Raw genomic sequence first — 21,525 nt, 5'->3', positions numbered from 1 at the left:
TGCCCAACTAGAGGGCAAGTTCTTGGGCCACTTCATAGCCTCAAGAAGGCAGGAGAAATCAAACTTCCACCTGCTTGGTGTCACTCAATTGGAAGGAGAGTCCATATCCTCATATCTTAAGAAGTTCCATGAGGCAGTGCTGGAAGTGACTGATTTGGAGGAGTCGGTTGCCCTAAACGCCCTAATCAACGGAATAAAGGCCCAACGGCTGAAGTTCCAGTTGGTTGAAAGTCAAGTAAAGACGTACGCAGAGGCCATGAAACAATGCCAAAGTTATGTCACGGCCTCAGAGATATGTCAAGCACATGATCCGAAAAGGCGAAAATTTGAGAAAAAAGATGTCGGGCCCCCCCATCAATCCTCACGAAACAGGGAGGAGCATTCTTCGAGGAGAGAGAAGAATTACATACCGCGTCGTCCCACACCGCCATCTGATATGGGACCTCCACGAGCCCGACACGTATATGCTACAGAAGGAGAAACTAGGACACGAAATCTGGGAGATGGAGGAAACGACCCCATATTCAATCGAAACAGGAGGGACATCTTCTTCGCTGTCCGAGATCAATTGCCAGCTCCACCTCCAGTTACTACCCCCTCTGATAGGCGCAACTATAATCTGTGGTGTGATTACCACAAAGAGCACGGCCATACTCTGGCACAATGCCGCGAACTAAAGCGCATCTTGCATCAGTTGGCTGACGAGGGAAAACTGTCCAGGTTCCTCAACAGGAGGGGTTATGATGCTGAAAGAGAAGGGGAAAGGAGGCCATGGCAACAGAAACGCCGATCCCCCAAGAGGAACGAAGCCAGACGCGAAAGTTCCGACACTCAAGGAACTATCAACATGATTTTTGGGGGATACACTGAGGAATATCCCACTATCCGCGCGGCAAAAAACAGCGTCCACACTTTGCTGAAAGGACCTCCCATGGCCGCATCTAAGGGACCGGTCATGAGGTTCGATGCCACGACCTCCCAACCGCTGCAACAACCCCATACCGACCCCCTGGTGGTCACTCTTAAAATCGGGCAAATGAAAGTCAGACGGGTGCTGGTAGATACGGGAAGCACGGCTGATCTTATTACAATGGAGTGCTTGAGAAAGATGAAGTTCGAGGAAAAGCACTTACAACCTCTAGACAAACCACTGATTGGGTTTGGAGGGAGTCAGGTCATTCCGTTGGGCACGATCATTCTCCCCGTACGGGTAGGGGAAAGAAGTGAAAGCCGAACCATACCCATACGGTTCACAGTGGTCGATCTCAACTTCCCCTACAATGCTATCATGGGGCTCCCACTCATTAATAAGATCAAGGCAGCAATCTTTCCCCATCAACTTTTGCTGCAATTCGAGACAGATAATGGACAAGTTGGCATTCTCAAGGGAGACCAAGTGACGGCTCGCCAATGCCTCGTCAACACCCTGAAGCGCGGGTCTTCCGAGACACCTGCAAAAAGAAAAAGGGAAGACAATGTCCCAGCTGTCATGAGCGTGTACAAGGAAAATCTCAGCACGCATGAAAGGCCTCGCCCCATAGAACGATACGAGGAAGTAAACATGTTCGAGGGGAAGCAAATCAAGGTAGGGAAAGATCTTCCTAGCACGGTCAAACAGGACATAGTGGCCACCATTGCTGAGTTCCGCGACGTCTTTGCTTTTTGCACGGAAGAAATGCCTGGCATTCCTACCGGTGTTGCGTATCATAAACTTGACATCAAACCAGGCTATAAACCCATAAAACAAAAGCTACGACATCAAGGAAGAGAGCGGACTGAGGCCGCCAAGGAGGAAGTCGAGAAGTTGTTGAGAGCCGGATTTATTAAAGAATGCAAATACTCTGAGTGGCTATCCAACGTTGTCCTGGTGAAAAAACCGAATGGCAAGTGGAGGATGTGCGTCGACTTCACGGACCTGAATAAGGCGTGCCCTAAAGACGATTACCCACTTCCAAAGATAGATCATCTGGTGGATTCTACAGCAGGCCATGCATTATTAAGCTTCATGGATGCCAATGCCGGCTATCATCAGATTCCGTTGGCAATGGAAGACCAACCTCACACGGCCTTCATTACCAGCATGGGAGTCTATTGCTATAGGGTTATGCCCTTCGGATTAAAAAACGCGGGGGCAACTTATCAAAGGATCGTCAACAAGGTCTTCCAATCTCAGATTGGACGGAATTTAGAAGTATATGTAGATGACATGATCACAAAAAGCAAACAAGCGAGTCAGCACGCCGCAGACTTACGAGAGACGTTCCTTACCCTTCGAAAGCACCAAATGAAACTCAATCCTGACAAGTGTGTGTTTGGAGTTACCGGAGGAAAGTGCCTCGGCTTCCTGGTAGACGAGCGAGGCATTGAAGCAAATCCTGATAAGATCCGGGCTATACAGAACATGAGATCCCCCACCTCAGTAAAAGAAGTACAAAAGCTCACGGGGTGCGTGGCTGCTCTTGGAAGATTCCTTTCCAAGTCCGCGGATAAATGTTCACCCTTCTTTAAAACAATAAAACAACAGAAGTTCGAGTGGACAGCAGAAGCAGAAGAGTCCTTCCGCCAACTTAAAGAGCACCTGTCCACCTTGCCAAAAATAGTTTCGCCCATCAAAGGGGAGAAGCTAGTCCTATATGTCTCTGTCTCCGAATACTCGTTATCCGGAGTACTGGTTGCGGAAAGGGAAAAGAAACAGCTTCCTATATACTATGTAAGTCATGCATTCCGTGGCTCGGAGGGAAACTACGGTGAAGTCGAAAAAGTCATATTCGCAATCGTCATGGCTAGCAGGAAATTGAAGCCCTACTTTCAATCCCACCAGATCATCGTCCGAACTGATCAACCTTTGAAAAAGATTCTGGAAGGGAAAAACAAGTCAAGCCGCGTCACAGATTGGGCAAACCAGCTGGCGGATTTCGGCATCGAATATGAGCCTCGAACGGCAATCAAAGCCCAAGCTCTGGCTGACTTCATTGCTGAAAGCACTCTCCCCTATCATCCTGAACCCAATCAGGAATGGAAGCTGTATGTAGATGGGTCCTCTACCCAATCAGCAAGTGGGGCTGGACTCCTCATCGTGTCTTCCGCCGGGGTCCGTATGGAAAGGGCGGTCAGGTTCGAGTTCGCAGCATCCAACAACGAGGCCGAATATGAAGCATTATTGATGGGACTGAGAATTTGCTACGAAACGGGAGCCAAAAAATTGTCCGCCTTCTCTGACTCCCAATTGATTGTTGGACAAGTGAACGGGGAATTCGAAGCTAAAGATGACAGTATGAAAATGTACCTGCAGCAAGTAAAGGAATTTGTTCAAAAATTCGACAAGTTCACGTTGGAGCACATTCCAAGATCCCAGAACGCCCAGGCTGATTCCCTGGCAAAGCTTGCCAGCTCAGCAGAAACATCCGCGGCTCGAGACATAATCTGGGAAGTGCTTCCTAACCCCAGCATCAACTTCATGGTCGATACCATCGACAGATCAGAAACATGGATGGAGCCATACATCGAATATTTGCGGAATCAGACGCTTCCCCAAGATGAAAGTCAGGCCAAAATGCTCCGGAAGAAAGCCAGATGGTTCGAACTCCACGAAGGAACGCTCTACAAGAAGTCATATACACACCCCCTCCTGAAATGCGTATCCCCTGAAGAAGGAAACTATATCCTCCGCGAAATACACGAAGGTGGATGCGGTATACACCAAGGAGTACGAACTGTCATTGGGAAAGTCCTTAGAAGTGGATATTATTGGCCCTCACTCCGAGAAGACGCGGAGTATTTGATCAAAAGATGTCCTGAATGTCAGTACCACTCAAAGATAGGAAGGAAGCCATCTAATTACTTGACCGCCATGCAAGCCGTCCTACCTTTCGACAAGTGGGGCATGGACCTCCTTGGCCCCTTCCCTCCGGCAAAAGGGCAACGCAAATTCATCATTGTGACCATTGATTATTTCACAAAATATGTAGAAGCGGAAGCCCTTAGCTCAATCACGGACAAACAAGTCTGTCAGTTTATATGGAGGAATATCATCACAAGGTACGGCATCCCCCGGGTAATCATAACAGATAATGGAAGGCAGTTCGTCAGCAAGAACACCATCGAGTACTGCAACAAGTTTAACATCCAAATCAGATTCAGTTCAGTGTCCAGGCCGCAAACTAATGGTCAAGTAGAGTCCGCGAACAAAGAGATCCTGAATGGCATTAAGAAGAAGATAGAGGGGGTCAAAGGTAATTGGGATGAAGAACTACCAGGCATCTTATGGGCAAGTTGAACAACCATCAAGGACGCAACGGGGCATACACCCTTCTCTTTAGTATACGGATCTGAAGCCGTGCTCCCAGTTGAAATAGGCGTACCCTCTACAAGGGTCACCTACTACTCACACGACGAAAATGAGGAAGGAAAAAGAGCAAACTTAGATCTGCTGCCAGAGACAAGAGGAAACGCGATGCTGAGATCAATAGCACAAAAACAAAAGATGATCCGTAGCTTTAATCGCCACGTCAAAACCAGACGCATTCAAATTGGTGATTTGGTCCTCCGAAAAATAGAAGCTACGGGAAAGATCGTGGAGAAAGGCAAGTTAGGGGCCAACTGGGACGGACCTTTCAGAGTCACCCACATCGTCAAACCAGGAACCTTCGAACTAGAAGACATGAAAGGGAAAAAACTACCCCGACCATGGAATGGAGACCATTTGAAAAAATTCTTCATTTAATAAATTTTGCAAGAGGCAATCAACAAGCATCAGCATAAACATAATTGCGTTGTAATTCAAAATTGCTTCAATCATCGCTTGTATCCTTAACGATCATTAATAAACAGGTTTTATTTTCAGATTATCCGGCTCTAATGTTCGCAAATATTTGGTAAAATTCTTTTGCAAATCTTATTAAATCAGTAATATCCATAAGTCGGACCCTTGAGAGGGGTCCCATTATCAAATTATTTTGTCACTAACGAACTTGTGATACCTATAAGTCGGACCCTTAGGATAGGGTTCCAAGACCAAAAATCACTTGAAGTATCTGACATCCGTTCGTAGCATCGATAAGTCGGACCCCCAGATTGGGGTCCCTAGAGTTCAAAATATTCTAAGTTTTTCACAATGATGTTTCCCTACTGGGACATCGATAAGTCGGACCCCCCGTTTGGGGTCCCTAGAGTTCAAAATATTCTAAGTTTTTCACAATGATGTTTCCCAACCGGGACATCGATAAGTCGGACCCCCCGTTTGGGGTCCCTAGAGTTCAAAATATTCTAAGTTTTTCACAATAATGTTTCTCAACCGGGACATCGATAAGTCGGACCCCCCGTTTGGGGTCCTTAGAGTTCAAAATATTCTAAGTTTTTCACAATGATGTTTCCCAACCGGGACATCGATAAGTCGGACCCCCAGATTGGGGTCCCTAGAGTTCAAAATATTCTAAGTTTTTCACAATGATGTTTTCCAACCGGGACATCGATAAGTCGGACCCCCAGTTTGGGGTCCCTAAAGTTCAAAATATTCCAAATGATGTTTCCCAACCGGGACATCGATAAGTCGGACCCCCAGTTTGGGGTCCCTGAGTTCAAAAGAAAATCCCAAGTCTCCCACTAAGGTAACCCGCAACCGGGACATCGACAAGTCGGACCCCCTTACTGGGGTCTAAAGGCTGAAAATATTCTAAGAACAAATTTCCTTGATGTCGCCTGCGCGTGACATCGAAAAATCACGTCCTCTAAGTAATATTCCGCGGCCTCAGAAGAGAGAAGCCACGGCTCAACGAATAAAAGCATGGATACCACGGATAAACTCCATAATCAGGGATATATACATCAAAATATTCAAAATACAGAGTTGAATGTTTGCAAAAATCAAAATTACAAAATTGCAAGACTATACATCTTCCAAAAAAGCCTCGACGTCATGATCCGGCGGCAGAGGAGGCTCGATCTTTCCCTCTTCAAGACTGGGAGTGAAGCTTACATAATCTTCAACGTTAAACAGCTCCACTCCGATCTCGGACAGCTCTCGGGACAAGCCCTGGAGGTTCCTACCTTCGTCAATAATAAGATTCGATAGATCAAGGCACAAAACCTCCAGGTTGGAGAGCGTCAAGTTTTCCGGGACATCTGACGCCGGAGGAGAAGAGAGAGCCAGCTGATCCAAGTCGAGACATAAAGCCTCCCTCTCAGCCTCAGCATCCATCCTTTCGGACCAGGCTCTCCTTTCATCCGCATCCCAAGCAGCGTCGACCAGTACCGCCGACTCCCCGTCCAAGACAGGAGCAAGGTTGGACAAGGCTTCACTTCCCTTCTGATCAGCAGTTTGCTGAAGGGAGGTAAAATCCATGCCCAACTCTGCGGCAGCCAAACGATACTTTTCGTCACTGATAAGGGTTCCGGCTCTCACCATCTCCGCCGTCAGATCTCCAAGAAACTTCGACGCTTCCGGCTCATCCGAAAGAAGCCAATCTCGAGCCATCCGGGCCTTCCTGGCTAAGCACAATTTATACACCTTAGCCGCGGATAGGATCATCTTGAAGTGGGCAGAATCAGTCGATACTTGCTGCATAAGTTGCTGGTTCTGATGAACGAGCTTGGAATGGGTCTCCATCAGCAAGCCGACTTCATGGCCGAGGCTCGCAGACCAGGTGGAAGCAGCATCTAAGTTCTCGACGGTCTGGTCCAGCTGCTTCCTTGCCCTTTCCCGCCATTGTTCGGTCCTGACCAAGCGCTCTTTCAGCTCAGAACACTTGGCCAGTTTCTCTTTTAGGCCCGGCAGGTCCTCCCGCAATTTTGATAATTCGTCATTCAGCTCCTCACAGCGAGAGGTAAGGGCGGCAATGGTTTCCTGGTCCGCGGCACTTTGACGGTTTGCGTCGAGCTCAAAAGCCAACCGTATGAACGCCTGCAAAGGAACGACAACTAAAGAAATCCGGAAACCAAGTAATCACACCACTAAGCATAAAAAAGTCATTACCTCTGCCGCCGAAGCTTGTGCCTGACGCACCCTGTCACGGGGGGGCATGGACTCTAGTAGGTCGACGTCCACCTTGCTGATTAAGTTGGACGTCGCCCTGTTAAAACGAACAATTAAGCCCTTATGCCCCAACTCCGGAAAGGGTGTCTCGTGTCGAAAAGGGGAAAATTCCCGACGACGATAAACCTCAGCAATCTGCGATGAGGGAGCCGCGGAAGACTCCCCCACCTTCTCCTTCCCCTTGTTCGAAGCTGGCCGTGGAGAGTCCGAAGGGGGCGACGCCTCCTCATCAACCGACCTTATGCGGAGAGGTACGGCCGTAGGGATCGTACCCACAGAGGGCCTCTTGGCCGAGCTCTCCTTGCGGGAAGAAGAATCCCGCTTCCTCTTCTTCTTCCCACTCTTTTTCACCCCCCTTGTCTGTGGAGGAATCACCCTCTCAGATTCATCGGGGATGTGAATTTGTTTTCTCTCTTCGAGAAGTCGGAGAGCCTCTTGCTCTGAGGGCACGTCCTCCAGACCCTTCTCTACAGTCGCCGAGTCCTACAAAAGAAAAAGTTAGGAAGAATCAACAAAAATCTTTCATAACGAAGAATTTTGTGAAGTTATACCTTCGGAGGAAGGGGAAGAGGCTTATCCTCGGGTCGCTGGATGGCCCCTTGAGCAAGTCTTAGAACGCTGAATTTCTTCATCAGCTCCGGACTCTTTGCTCGAAGATTCTCCTTGGCTATCCCTGTAAAAATCGCGAGTTAGAAACAGTTAAACATATCATAGGAAAGAAAAGGAAGAAACCCGGCAATTCTTACTCCGATCGATAGCCAAGCTGATGCCGAATGATGAGAGAAGGTTCTCGTTCTCCAACTCAGGGCGACCGGGTATCCAATTAAGTTGGACGTTCATTGGTTTCCTTCCCAATTGAACGTCCATCTTTGCGTATTCAATGATCACCGCGTCACTAAAAGAACACTGCGGGATCCCATTATTAAAACCCGCGAGGTTGGGTTTAATGTCAAAAGATGTCTTGATGTTCCATCCCTCTGAATTATACAAAAATGCAAATTTCGTCCTATACCCCTTCTGGTTATCGGGGAGGTCTTGGACTATCTTCAGTCCTCGACGGTGTGTAAAAGTAATCCAGCCACAGCCGTATGATTGCGAATTACATAGGCGGGCTCTGAATATATATCTAAAAGCTGTGAGTGTTGGTGGCACGGCCAAAACTTTGCATAGGATCAAAAAGGCCACCATACAACCCCAGGCGTTTGGGTATAACTCGGGCACTGAAATGTTCAAAAACTCTAACACCTCCCTAAAAAACGGGTGAAGAGGAAATCTGAGCCCTAATTCGAAAGAAGGAAAGTATACAGCTATACAATGTGGGGGAGGAAACCTAACGGTGTCATAATTCCCCGGGGTAATAATGTTTATATTATCCTTCAGACCCCATTTTTGAGAGATGGCCTCCCGGCGGTTGTCTAGATCTCTTTTGGTCTGTAAATCAATGAAGTAGTTTAGGGGCCCGCCGTTTGGAATGTAGAACGGAGGAGGAACTGGCGCTGCACTCTCCCTTCTAGAAGACTCGGCTGATCCTTCAAGGTTTTCCATATCTACATACAATAACCCTTCTAGGTCAGGATTTATTCGCGGCAAGTAATTTGGAAAGAAAGCAATGCTCACTTCCCAAGGAGCAGTTTTCATAATCTCCGGAGGGTATATAGGGGATACAGACGACTCATCCCCAGCTTTTATTGGTTCATAATGGGGGGTAATTCTCACCGAACTACTTTCATCCGAGTCATTCATTGGTAACCCCTTTTTATTAAGACGCCTACGTACTATCAAAGGAGTTTCCGGCAAGTTAGTAGGGTTGGTGTCTGAGTTAGCTATAGTCTCTTGAGTAGCCGCGACATCCATGTTAATAATAAAGTAGTAGTCGAAACTTGTAAAGAATAGAGACTAAATTCATAAACAAATTCAAAGTTCTAGGCTAACATTCAAGAACAGTTTGAAGAATAACTTGAAGAAATTCGAAAAATCTGGGAAAAGTTTGAATACCTTAAAGAAATTTGAAGATTTGTCAGAAACTTGATGAAGATCTGTCAGAAACCTTGAAGATCTTCGAAGGATTTGTCAGAAGTTTGAAGGAGGGATGAAGATTGTCCGAGCGTTTCTCTCTACTTTCTCTTTCTTGCAATTTGAAGATTTGAGGGAGTTAATGAAGATTAGGTGAAATGGAACTATTCCAACTACCCTATTTATAGCAGCAATAAATGCTTCACTTGGGACTTGAGCACTCGAACGAAAGGGTGGAATTCCGGAGGAAAGCTGGGAAGTCGATAAGTCGGACTCCCAATAAGGGGAAGACAGATTTTTCTTAAGTGTTTAGTAATGACCGTGAAGTCTATTAGTCGGACCCTAGTTGAAAGGTTATGTTGCGAAATTTTTCTAAGTGTTAACTCTTGAATATAGCCGGAAGGTCGAAAAGTCGGACCCCCAATTAGAGAGGAACGTCATAAATTTGTTTGAATGTCAAAGCCATCCAACCGGTGGGTCGACAAGTCAGACCCCCAGGGAGGGGTGGAGCAGATAATTATTCAAGTCCTTTAGCACTCGAATATGTCCGGAGAGTCGATAAGTCGGACCCTAAACTGAACCTCCAGAAAGGAAAATCATTTTAAGTATAGAGATTACCCATTCATCCGTCCGACTTATGGACACGGCGGGTGAAATGTGATGGAAGGAAATATGAAAATATCTCAAGGGCGAAGGAAATCCGTGTGATCGATAAGTCGGACTCCTTGGTGCACCCAGTCATAATGTAGAAATTCTAAGTATGAGAGAAGTCCCATATTTCTGTATGATTGAAGACACGGGTCTGCGAGCTGGTTCCCCGTCATAAAAGAGGAGGGGTGAAAAGTAAAGTGGCTGATTCCCATATTCATCCGTGTGATCGATAAGTCGGACCCCCAAATGACCCTAGTCCAGGTGAAAAATTCTAAGTATAGAACCTCTCATGTGTGTCCGTGGGATTGAAGATGCGAGTTATGGGGCTCATTCCGTATCATGCTAGAATAAAGGGGGCTGCTTTGACCGAGTACTGAACATTTTTATTTTTTCACAAATATCAAAGATATCCGTGTGGTCGATAAGTCGGACCCCCAGGTGGTCCTTCTCTTTCTCAAAATATTCTAAGTGTTGAAGAGGGATTCTCGTGCTGAACTCGCGAGTGAAGACGCAAACTATTAGTTCGCGGCATAGTTCAACAATAGGTGTAAAATTATCTTAAGGAGAATGCCATGCCGCGTCATTACTAGGGATCCGATTCGTAAATACCCTTGGCGTTACGCGGCATCAGTTCAAAACAGGCAGTTGATTTAATCCGCATAGTCGATAAGTCGGACCCTCCTTGGGTGTTTTGTTAAAAACCTGATTTCTGCGATATCAGTGAAGGGCCGAGACATGATGTCGCGGAATCTAGATCCCACATTCACTACTTCGCTGTTGTGTTATAACACGTCTGGGGCTACTCCGCGACATACTTCAAGCCGCGGCTTCATATGCCTGTTTGACCCGGATTCAATACGTTCTTACCAGACAAAAAGGTCATATCTTTTTCATTACAACTCGGAATTCAGCACATGAACTGTCGATTCGAGGCTTGCAAGCTCAATTTTCAAGATCCTTGAGGAGATTCGCCAGGGCACCTGTTTTTCCGCATAAAGGAGGATGTTTCTAGTCGTTGTGGCTCTCCCCTCACATCACCCTTCATGCGTGGGGCTAAATGTCATGGTACTGTTTTTTTTTTAATTAATAATTAGCATCATATTACCAAAATACCCTTTGACCTTTTCTGTTGACCTTGACTTTCGGTCAATGGGCTTTTTGTTGAATGTCCCATCCTCCTTGAATGGCCCATGAGCTACTCACTTCCAGATGCCTTAATTTCCCTCCAGAATAATAACCTCCTGTTTGACTCAACTTCTCACTCCCCCACATTCTTTGATAATCCTTCTTCCAAGATAGATAACTGCCCACTATCTTCTACTTTCCTTCATGACCACCAGCTGCTGCCCATTACTCCCATGATCTTCCACCCTTCCTCTCTGAAGTAACTTCCTCCTTCAAACATTATAAATAGGGACAACCATCAGAGGGGAGAGGACATCTGAAATAGCTTTCCTAGTATCCTTGCTTACATTACTTCCTTAGCCTTCCCAAACATTAGCACTAGCACTAGCAATCCCAATCCCGACTTTCCTTCTTGCATTCATTCTACAATCTGTCATTCATTAATTTCCAATTTACGTTCTGACTTGAGCGTCGGAGGGGTTTTCCGGGAGATCACCCCCCGGATAAGGCTAACGTGTTGTGTTGCAGGAATTCAGGTCACTTCCTCTCATAAGTCGCTTCTCTTGATCATACTTCTGCTTATTTCCAGGCATATCAAGTGTCTCGCACTTCCTCGTTTCATTACCGAAACACAAGTTATATACATTTCATTAAGCTTCGGACAATAGATAATCTTTACAATAGTATTTATTCTTATACAAGAAACGTAGCCATTTAAAATGTACCTTCTTTTCAGCGTAGCGCAAATCTTTTAGATCCACCAGTATGTGCCATAATTTGCAATTCACGACTCCTTCGATTTGTTTTTGAGCGTTTCTGTGTAAAAAAATTATTTCACTATTGATCAACAATGCTTATTATACTATTTCAAACTATTTTATACAATCAGTTAATACCACATTCTTACCTTTCCAATAGAGGAATTCCAATACGAAACTAGCCAACTCCATTGGTCTTGAGACACATGATCAGGCTTGTTTCTCAACATGTATGCTACATTCCCGTAATGAGAGTCATAATGAGGTTCTTTTAATTCTCTCTTGAAATTACTCCACTTCCTTCCTAATGATTGCAAAATATATTTTTCTTCGAGCGAATGACGGATGATGAATTTTTTCTACAATAAAGAAGAGTCAAAAATAATAAGCACAACATAATATGAGATTTCTTGCTAATGATTGATAAATAATGAAGTACCTTTACAATGTCGAGGAATCTTTCTTTATCTTTCTTTGGTACTTTTCTCCAATCAGAATATTTAAGGCAGCATAATCGAGGATTTCTTGCTATGGTGCCAAGAAAATTAGCAAGCATAGAAGCCTCATCATCAACTGGTTGCCAATACTTATTCCATGGTACAACTATTCTCTTCTCGATAGGTTGATTCCATATACGAGTCATTAAACTATGTCCTCTACGCTTTTCAGTTACTGTGGTTTCGAAATCTACAATGATTTTTAAGTCCAAGTTAAAATATATGTTAGGTTACAAAAATTAAAAATAATTAGTTCTTGACAAAAATTCATTACCACCATGAGGTGAACTAGCTGAAAATTGTTGATTGTTCTGTTGTGGATCATGCTGCCAATTTGAAGTGGAAGCCATATTCGTATTTGAAGAAAATGAAGGTGAAGGGGTAGGTGTAGCAGATTTTCTCGAACGTGATTTGGCAACTGCAGCAGATTGCATTAAATGTTCTTTGGCAGCGTTACAGTTATCCATCTGAGGTTTCTTTAGTCTTCCCATTAGAATCTATCATAAGATACATAATGGTAGATCATCAGAATTAAGAACAATTTCTTACATGATATTGAGGATTAGGGACTGTAATGAGCATAGAATCATTCAGATTAAGAGCCAATAGCGTTTCGAGTCTGAAACAGTCAGAAAGGATTAGAGACTGTAAACTGTATGTGTAGCTTACTGATCCTACTAGGAAGGCACTTGATTTCACTACTACCGATATTAAGGCGAACCAATTTTACCAACTCACCCAAATCTTCAGGTAATTTTCTGAGACTATAATAGGTGAGTTCTAAGGCTGACAAAGTAAACAAGTTCTTACAATTATTGTCATATAGAATTTCTCTAATTTTAGTATTTTACAAAATGGTGTATTATGAGAGTGAAAATTATTTTGAAACCAAAATGAAAGCCAACAGTAAACAATCCCTTCAAATAATCCAGTAAACAATCTCACACACAGATCACCAGTTTTCCAAAAAATCAATTTCTAATCCTGCAGAAAGATTATTGCATATATTCATATAAGTCAAGGCTGAAAGTTTGCCCAACTCTTGTGGGAAAAGGGCCTATAAGATGATTGTTTTGTAAAGAAAGAGATTGAAGGTTGGAGCAATTTCCAATCTCTTTAGGAATACTTCCAAAAAAATTATTAGAGGAAAGATCAAGATGAATTAAATGAGGCAATCCACCAACACTAGGAGAAATAGATCCAGATACATTCATTCGCTTAAATCAAGAGATTGTACAACTCGGTTAATACTATCATTACCACAACTTACACCAATCCATCCACAAGGGGGTTCAGTCCATAGGATTCCAATCACCCAAATTATTAAAATTATCTACCACTCTACTTTTCACATCTAAAAGGTATGGACCCTCCAAATTAAGGCATTACATTTAGATCTCAAGTAATATTTTAAATGCCATAATTAATCACATTTTCTCCAACAGTAAATCAGGTGTACCAAGAATACACTTTTGATGGAATCTAAATTAAATCTCTACTAGCAAAACTCAAAGAGCACAAAAAGACATTACAAAACCCATGCTTATACCTATTAAATCAATAACAAAATAAGTGAAATAAAGCCTATACTAATACTATCCTTGTAAGAAAAATCCCCTGAATTTCAAGACACCTCGCTTTTCATAATCAAATTTAACTCCTATGGAGCAAGAAAAATCCACGACCATAAAAATAGAGAAGAAACAACTAAAACCGAGACAAAGCACATGAAACATTAGAAATCTCTGAAGTAAATCATAGTGCTCTAATGACAAGGTGACTACATCAGCTTTAGACTTCAATAAAAATTCCACAAGTATGAGTCTACAGAGCTAAGAAAGAAATCATGTAAGCTTCCGTTCACATCTATGAACTTCTCACTTGTTTTTCGAAAAAAGATACTATTCACATAATCAAGATGCCTCAACAAGACAAGGTTTTCCACAAACTGATGCAGAGATTTCAGATCATAACATAATTCATTAATTTACCTGAATCTGATCGTGAATACTAGTGAATTCAAAAGCTTACCTAAATCTGCTGTCCTCTGTTGGAATGAAGGCCAGGGTCTGCTGTCTATTATGTGCACGGGTCTGTTCAATTTTTCAGGTATAGTGTACAACTCTTTAGGAGGGTGTACTTGATTAAAAATTATATTAGTCTTTCAAAAAAATAAGCTATGAGAGCTATCATGACTACCTAAAATGCACTTCTTCAAGAATCTAAAATGACTATACTAATACTATCCTTGTAAATTTTCATCCCCATCATCATTATCTTCTATATTGTCATCTTCTACATAAGTCTCTTCGAAATTAGCTATTAAGACATTATCCATGTTAGTTGTTGTGTCTTTATCGAACGCTGCGAGCTGAGATTCATTACCCACAAACAAGACACCCCCATCTTCAAACTCATCATCTCCTACATCATATGTATCCCTAGGTATAGGAACATACCAATTATGTTATCGAGGATCCTGAACATATGTGACCTGTTGAACTTGAGATGGAAGCACAAATGGATCAACATTGATTCTTGTTAGAAAGTCCATTTGAATTCTTCTGTTTGGAACATCAAGCATCTTCACTTTATTAGTGTAATTAGTCTTCACTTTATTAGTGTAATTAGGACCTAATTAAATAATTTGTGTATAAATACTATTGTAATTACCTTATAAAATATATAAGAGAAAAACACAGACTTTACACTGTATTTTGTCTTGGTATCAGAGCCGATGGTTCGATCAATAATTTAAAAATGGTAGGTTCGAAAAGAATGGCGTTCCTACCCTAATTGATTACTCCCACATGTGAACTTGACGGGGGTTCGCATGTGAGGGGGGTATTGGGATGAGTTATCCCACATCGATAAATTGAAAATGGTGTGCACGCTTTATAAGTTATTAGAGACCTTCTTCCCATTGCCATATGGTTTTGGGATGGTATATATCTCCTTGGCTTATGAAGTGTGTGCACTTGTGTCCCCCCGTTAATATGCTGGCATTCACAATAAGTCCAGCCTAATTTAACATGGTATCAGAGCCAGGTTCGATCACTGACCGCCGGCAACCCATAAGGCTCATCATCTACCATGGAAACCGATAACAAAGCTGTTATTCAAAACCCGGTCACTATGGAAAATTTAATGCAACTGTTTGCACAATTAAACTCCAAAAAATCCACCACAGAAACTCAGAATTTTCAACCTATTCAAATCCCAGAAAAATTGAATCACACAAATTTCACAAAGTGGGCAAAGCTAATGCAACTGGAACTCGGCGGCAGGGGAAGACTCAATCACATCACTGCCTCCCCGCCAAGCCTAGAGGATCCAGAGTACACAAAATGGTCACAACGAGATTCTTTGGTAATCTCGTGGATAATTGGAAATATAGATCCAGAGTTACAAAATCAATTCTTGGATTACCCTACCTCGAGAGATTTGTGGCAAGGGATCGAAATTTTATACGGCGGGACCAAAGATGGGCTCCAAATTTTCGACCTTATGGTCAAAGCAAACAAAATCCAGCAAGGAAGAGATCCAATCGAAGTATACTATAGCAAACTTACCGGAGTTTGGAAGGAGATTGACAGACGTTCACCAAATCCGATGAACAGTCCAGAAGACAAAACGATTTACAATCAAATAACCCAGCAAAACCGATTGTATCAATTTCTAGCAGGGGTTGATGAAACCCTTGATAAAGATCGACGGGATATTCTCAATCGTGAACCTCTTCCAACACCAGAGGAGGCGTTTGCAATAATACGAAGAGAGATAAACCGGCGAGGTATTATGAGAACCGAACCACCAAAACCCTCACAAATCGAGTCATCGGGAATTGGTGGTGGGTTCACTGTAAGGGGAAGAACGGAGAAACCCAATTTCCGTCGAGATGATGAGAAATCAGGACTCAGATGCACCCATTGTGGAGGTGCGAGACACACCAAGAAGGGGTGTTTCGAGATTATCGGCTACCCGGAATGGTGGGGAGATCGGAAAAGGAAAGGAGAAAAGAAGAGCGTGGTGGCCGTGGGTACCAGTGAGGCACCAGCAACAGGTGGAGAACACGGAGGAGAGGGAGGAGGCTGTGGAACCTCCCTTGCTGCTTCAGGTATGGCAGAGAAAGCAAAGGAGGGAGGTATGCCGTTTTGTATCCTTGAATCAAATTTATATGGCCCTTTGTCATGCCCTAATTCCACACGTAACCCTAAGGGCCCTAGTCCTAGCCCATTTCGTTTCAAGCCCAATGGAAAAAACGTGAATCATGAAAATAAAAACACATTAGGACTAGTTTGTGAACCGAATAAAAATCCCAGATGGATTTTTGATTGTGGAGCAACTGACACTATGACATTTGATTCCAGTGACCTTGAAACTATTTTCCCACCAGGAAAAAATAATGTACAAACAGCCAATGGAGAGATGGTTAAAACAGAGGGATTGGGTGTTATCAGAATTTCAGATAACATCAAATTATCAAATTGCCTTTTCATACCAAAATTATCCCATAAGTTACTTTCAGTTAGCCAATTGACAAAAGAATTAAACTGTATTGTTAACATAAATTCTTCTGGTTGTACTGTTCAGGATGCTCAGACAGGGGAGATTATTGGGCATGGTACTGAGGAGGGAGGACTGTATTATGTTACTCAGATGCCTCACCAAGGTAAAGCAATGCTTGTTCGCGGGACGGTTGAACAGCAGCTTTGGATGTGGCATAAGCGATTAGGTCATCCGTCTTTAGGATACCTTAAGAAACTCTTCCCTAATCTTTCCAGTTCCAATGTTTCTTTTGATTGTGAAGCTTGTATCCTTGCTAAAAGTCATAAACACGTTTATCCAAACAGTGATAGTAGAACTGATAAACCTTTTGTTTTAATTCATTCAGATGTGTGGGGACCAGCTCCCGCGTTCAATAATCATGGTTTTTTATATTATGTTACATTTATTGATGATTGCACTAGAATGAGTTGGGTGTATTTCCTTAGAAACAAATCTGATGTCTATAAGACATTTGTCTCTTTCTATAAAATGGCACAAACACAATTCCAAACCCAAATCAGAATTCTTCGATCTGATAATGGTACTGAGTATAAGAATGTCGACATGAATCTTTTTAATGACACAAATGGCCTTATCCACCAAACCACATGTCGTGATACCCCACAACAAAACGGGGTAGCAGAAAGAAAAAACCGAACTCTATTGGAAATAACCCGGGCCATAATGATTGAATCTGCTGTCCCCGCTTATTTTTGGCCTGAAGCCGTCGCCACAGCCACTTACCTTACCAATCGCCTACCTACAAAGAGCCTAAATTTTTCTACCCCGTTAGATACCCTAAAGACTCATACTAATATTCCTTCTACTCATTCATTACCACCTCGGGTCTTTGGTTGTGTTGTGTATGTTCATTTGCCTAAACGAGAAAGGAATAAACTTGAACCACGGGCTGTTAAGTGTGTTTTTGTGGGATATGGGATTACTCAAAAAGGTTACCGCTGTTTCAACCCAGTTAATAAAAGGTTATATGTTACCATGGATTGTGATTTTGTTGAAACAGAGTTCTATTACCGCCACCTTCCATCTAAGGGGGAGACACCTAATGAGGGTATAGATCTGAGTTGGCTAGTCTACCCAAGACTGAGTGATCTCGTCCCAAAAGAACAAGTAGGCGATACCACGAAGGCAACTGATAACATTACACAGTCTGACTTCACCAATATTATGCCTGTTTCTACTGTGTCTGAGTCTCCAGTTCAGGAGAACATTGAGGTACGTGCTTTAGACTCGGGCCATATTAATGATTCTTGGATACCTGAACCTGCTGACAGTGAAAATGTAGATTCTGAAAATGTAGATTCTGCTGACAGTGAAAATGTAGATTCTGCTGACAGGGAAAGTGTGGATTCTACCGATATACCTTCTGATAATGAAAATGTAGAATCCCACACCGATCAATCAATGGGTTCTAGATATGAACTACCACCTAGGAGCACAAGAGGTATTCCCCCAAAGAGGTATGATCCAGAGTTTGAGTCTCAACGTTCAAAATATCCTATGAACAAAGCATGGGAAGGTAACTTGTCTATACAAGCAAAAACCTTCATTACAGCTCTTTACTCAGAAGGTGTTCCCGGTACAACAGAAGAGGCATTGAGGAATGAAAACTGGAGGTCAGCCATGGAAGATGAAATAAATGCACTAATCCGGAACAACACTTGGGAAAAGTGCATATTACCCTCTGGAAAAAAACCTGTTGGCTGTAAGTGGGTCTTTACAATTAAGCACAAAGCAGATGGCAGCATTGAGAGATATAAGGCGAGGCTAGTAGCTAAAGGGTATACACAGACTCATGGGATAGACTATGATGAGACCTTCTCTCCAGTAGCAAACTTCAACACCATTAGAGTTCTTTTCTCGATTGCAGCAAACAGAGACTGGCCCTTGTATCAGTTTGATGTAAAAAACGCGTTTCTTCATGGAGATCTGTCTGATGAGGTTTATATGGAAGCTCCACCAGGTTTCTCACGTGGTTTTAGTAAAGGTGAAGGGTGCAGACTAAAAAAGGCTCTTTATGGGTTAAAACAGTCACCAAGGGCATGGTTCGGGAGGTTCACAATGGCAATGAAGAAATTTGGGTACAAACAGAGTAATGCAGATCATACTCTGTTTCTGAAGAGAAGAGGCACGAGAGTAACCTGCCTTATTATATATGTTGATGATATGATTATAACAGGAGATGACAAAAAAGAAATAGAACGGTTGAGAAGCAAGTTGTTCAAAGAATTTGAAATGAAAAATCTCGGAAGTCTGAAATATTTTTTGGGAATTGAAGTGCTTAGATCAAGAATGGGAATTTTTATATCACAGAGGAAATACATCTTAGATCTTTTGACAGAAACAGGTATGATTGACTGCAGACCTGCTGATACTCCTATGGTGATGAATCATAAACTCCAGATCCTTGAGAATGCTGAGTTGACAAACCAAACTCAATACCAGAAGCTTGTTGGGAAACTGATATACTTGGCTCATACTCGACCAGATTTAGCCTATGCCGTGGGAGTGGTTAGTAGGTTCATGCATAAGCCTCAGAAACAGCATCTTGATGCTGTATACCGAATTCTGCGATATCTAAAGGGAACTGCTGGAAAAGGGGTTTTGTATAGAAATCATGGACACCTAGATCTACATGCCTTCACAGATGCAGATTGGGGAGCAGACCGTGATAGTAGGAAATCTACTTCTGGTTACTTTGCCTTTGTGGGAGGGAACTTAGTCTCCTGGAAGAGCAAACTGCAAAAGGTAGTAGCTATGTCCAGTGCTGAAGCAGAGTTCAGGGGAATTGCAAAAGGTATAACTGAAGCTCTTTGGCTCAGAAAACTCTTAAAGGAACTTGGGTATAACCCCGAGAAAAGTTGTGAGTTGTACTGTGATAATATGGCAGCCATACGAATATCTGAGAATCCAGTGCAACATGATCGAACTAAACATGTAGAGATAGACAGGCATTTCATTAAAGATCATCTTGACGGAAAAGTGGTAACCCTACCCTTTGTTCGGTCAGAAGATCAACTAGCCGATATTTTAACAAAAGTTGTCTCCACACGAGTATTTAATCAAGCATTGAGCAAGTTGGATGTTAGGGATGCTACCATTCAACTTGAGGGGGAGTGTTAGAAAGTCCATTTGAATTCTTCTGTTTGGAACATCAAGCATCTTCACTTTATTAGTGTAATTAGTCTTCACTTTATTAGTGTAATTAGGACCTAATTAAATAATTTGTGTATAAATACTATTGTAATTACCTTATAAAATATATAAGAGAAAAACACAGACTTTACACTGTATTTTGTCTATTCTAGAGCCTGTGTGTATCAGATTATCAAAATTTACTAATATACAACCTAGATTATCAATGATTATACCTCTTCCTTGAACAATGTTGACCCAATCACATCGAAACAACACAACCTTAAAATCTCCGAAATAATCTAACTCGATGATATCTGTAACACGACCATAGTAAACAACATCTCCAACCTTTTGTCACTAATACTCAAATAACTTAGTGTTTTTGCAACAATCATAACTTCGGAGTTTTGAGTATTCATATCCTCCTCATACTCTTTCGCCCTAAACTGATACCCATATTTAGAATCAAATGCTGGAAATCTTCTTGCAACTGAATTTGGTCCACGAGCAAGTGATCTAATTTTACTAATCAGTCATTCATCAGTTGTATGTTCAGAGCTATTAACCTATATTCATAACATTAACACATCATTAATTTACCTTTAAATGTCTGATAAAACAATATGACTTTATCATAAGCTTTTTTAAAAATATGTACGTACATAAGCTAATAACGAATCGCCAAATTCTTCACTATGCAAACGGTCTTTTTCATGACGAATTGATCGTTTCCTTCGACTTATTCTAGCGATATGAGTAACATGATCCCTAAAAGACATTACAATAAGAATTTTAATATTACAACAGTGAAGGAAACAATCATCCTGTACGCAAATTTGAGAATTTAAATACTTACTTCTTTGAGGAATTGAGATTTGGGTATTCATAGTTGAAAAGGACATATCTACGTGATTGTTTCCACATCTTTTCCTCCAATTTAAATCCTTGAATACTTCCATATGGTCTTCCTTGAAAAGGAAACAAGCTCAACTCAACTTCATCATTGTTTTTATGTTCATTCTCAACTTCAAAATTATTACGAGTGTTATTTCTTTGATAACCCCCTTCTAGATATCTTGAACAGAAAATAAGACATTCATCGGCAATGTATGATTGTGCAATGCATCCCTCTGGTCTTGCTTTGTTGCGCATGTAAGACTTTAAAGTTTTCAAATATCTAAGTAAAATATATCAATTAATATTATAATGTAAATTTGCATGAATATTAAGACTAACAAACATTAATTACCTCTCAATTGGATACATTCAGTGATAGTGCACTAGACCAGCAACTTTTGCTTCATAAACTAGGTGTACCACCACATGGACCATAATCGTAAAAAATGAAGGTGGAAACTTTTTCTCTAAACAACAAAGTATTCTTGGAACTTTTAGCTTCTGATGTTTTTCAACACATCGAGCTATATTAAATGCATACCCATCAGGAAACTTAACATTCTTTTAAACTTCTAGAAAGCTCTTCTTACCCTCTTTACTCAAATGAAAACAAGCCGGCGACAAATATATCCTCCCTGATGGGTGCCGTATGGGCCATAGTTTCCTTCGAATTTGAAAATGCTTAAGGTCACGCCTAGCATTCAAATTATCTTTGGACTTACTTTCGATCATTCAAAATTCTATAAACCACATTATCACAAACATTTTTTTCAACATGCATCACACCAAGATTATGGCGCACAAGATTGAATTCCCAATAAGGAAGTTTAAAGAAAATGCTCTTCTTCTT

At 42.1% G+C, this 21,525-nt stretch overlaps 2 protein-coding genes across 2 annotated transcripts; one reads left to right on the top strand and one right to left on the bottom strand.

Annotated features, from left to right (window-relative positions):
• Positions 1-2,206: 2,206 nt before the first annotated feature.
• On the top strand, positions 2,207-3,837 carry LOC130808439 (uncharacterized). Its single transcript, XM_057673917.1, has 4 exons — positions 2,207-2,492; positions 2,541-2,747; positions 2,892-3,576; positions 3,822-3,837. Exons 1-4 carry the CDS (start codon positions 2,207-2,209, stop codon positions 3,835-3,837), a joined length of 1,194 nt encoding a protein of 397 aa, XP_057529900.1.
• Positions 3,838-5,884: 2,047 nt separating this feature from the next.
• LOC130808438 (uncharacterized) lies at positions 5,885-7,774 on the bottom strand. Its single transcript, XM_057673916.1, has 3 exons — positions 7,582-7,774; positions 6,971-7,513; positions 5,885-6,898 (listed from the first exon to the last, which is right to left on the bottom strand). The coding sequence occupies exons 1-3, from the start codon at positions 7,660-7,662 to the stop codon at positions 5,885-5,887; spliced, it is 1,638 nt and encodes a 545-aa protein (XP_057529899.1). The 5' UTR covers positions 7,663-7,774.
• Positions 7,775-21,525: the final 13,751 nt, after the last annotated feature.

The sequence above is a fragment of the Amaranthus tricolor genome, chromosome 3, assembly GCF_026212465.1.
Source record: "Amaranthus tricolor cultivar Red isolate AtriRed21 chromosome 3, ASM2621246v1, whole genome shotgun sequence".
NCBI lineage: Eukaryota > Viridiplantae > Streptophyta > Magnoliopsida > Caryophyllales > Amaranthaceae > Amaranthus > Amaranthus tricolor.
The sequence above is the reverse complement of the archived record's forward strand: the minus strand, read 5'-3'. Positions and strand labels throughout refer to the sequence as shown.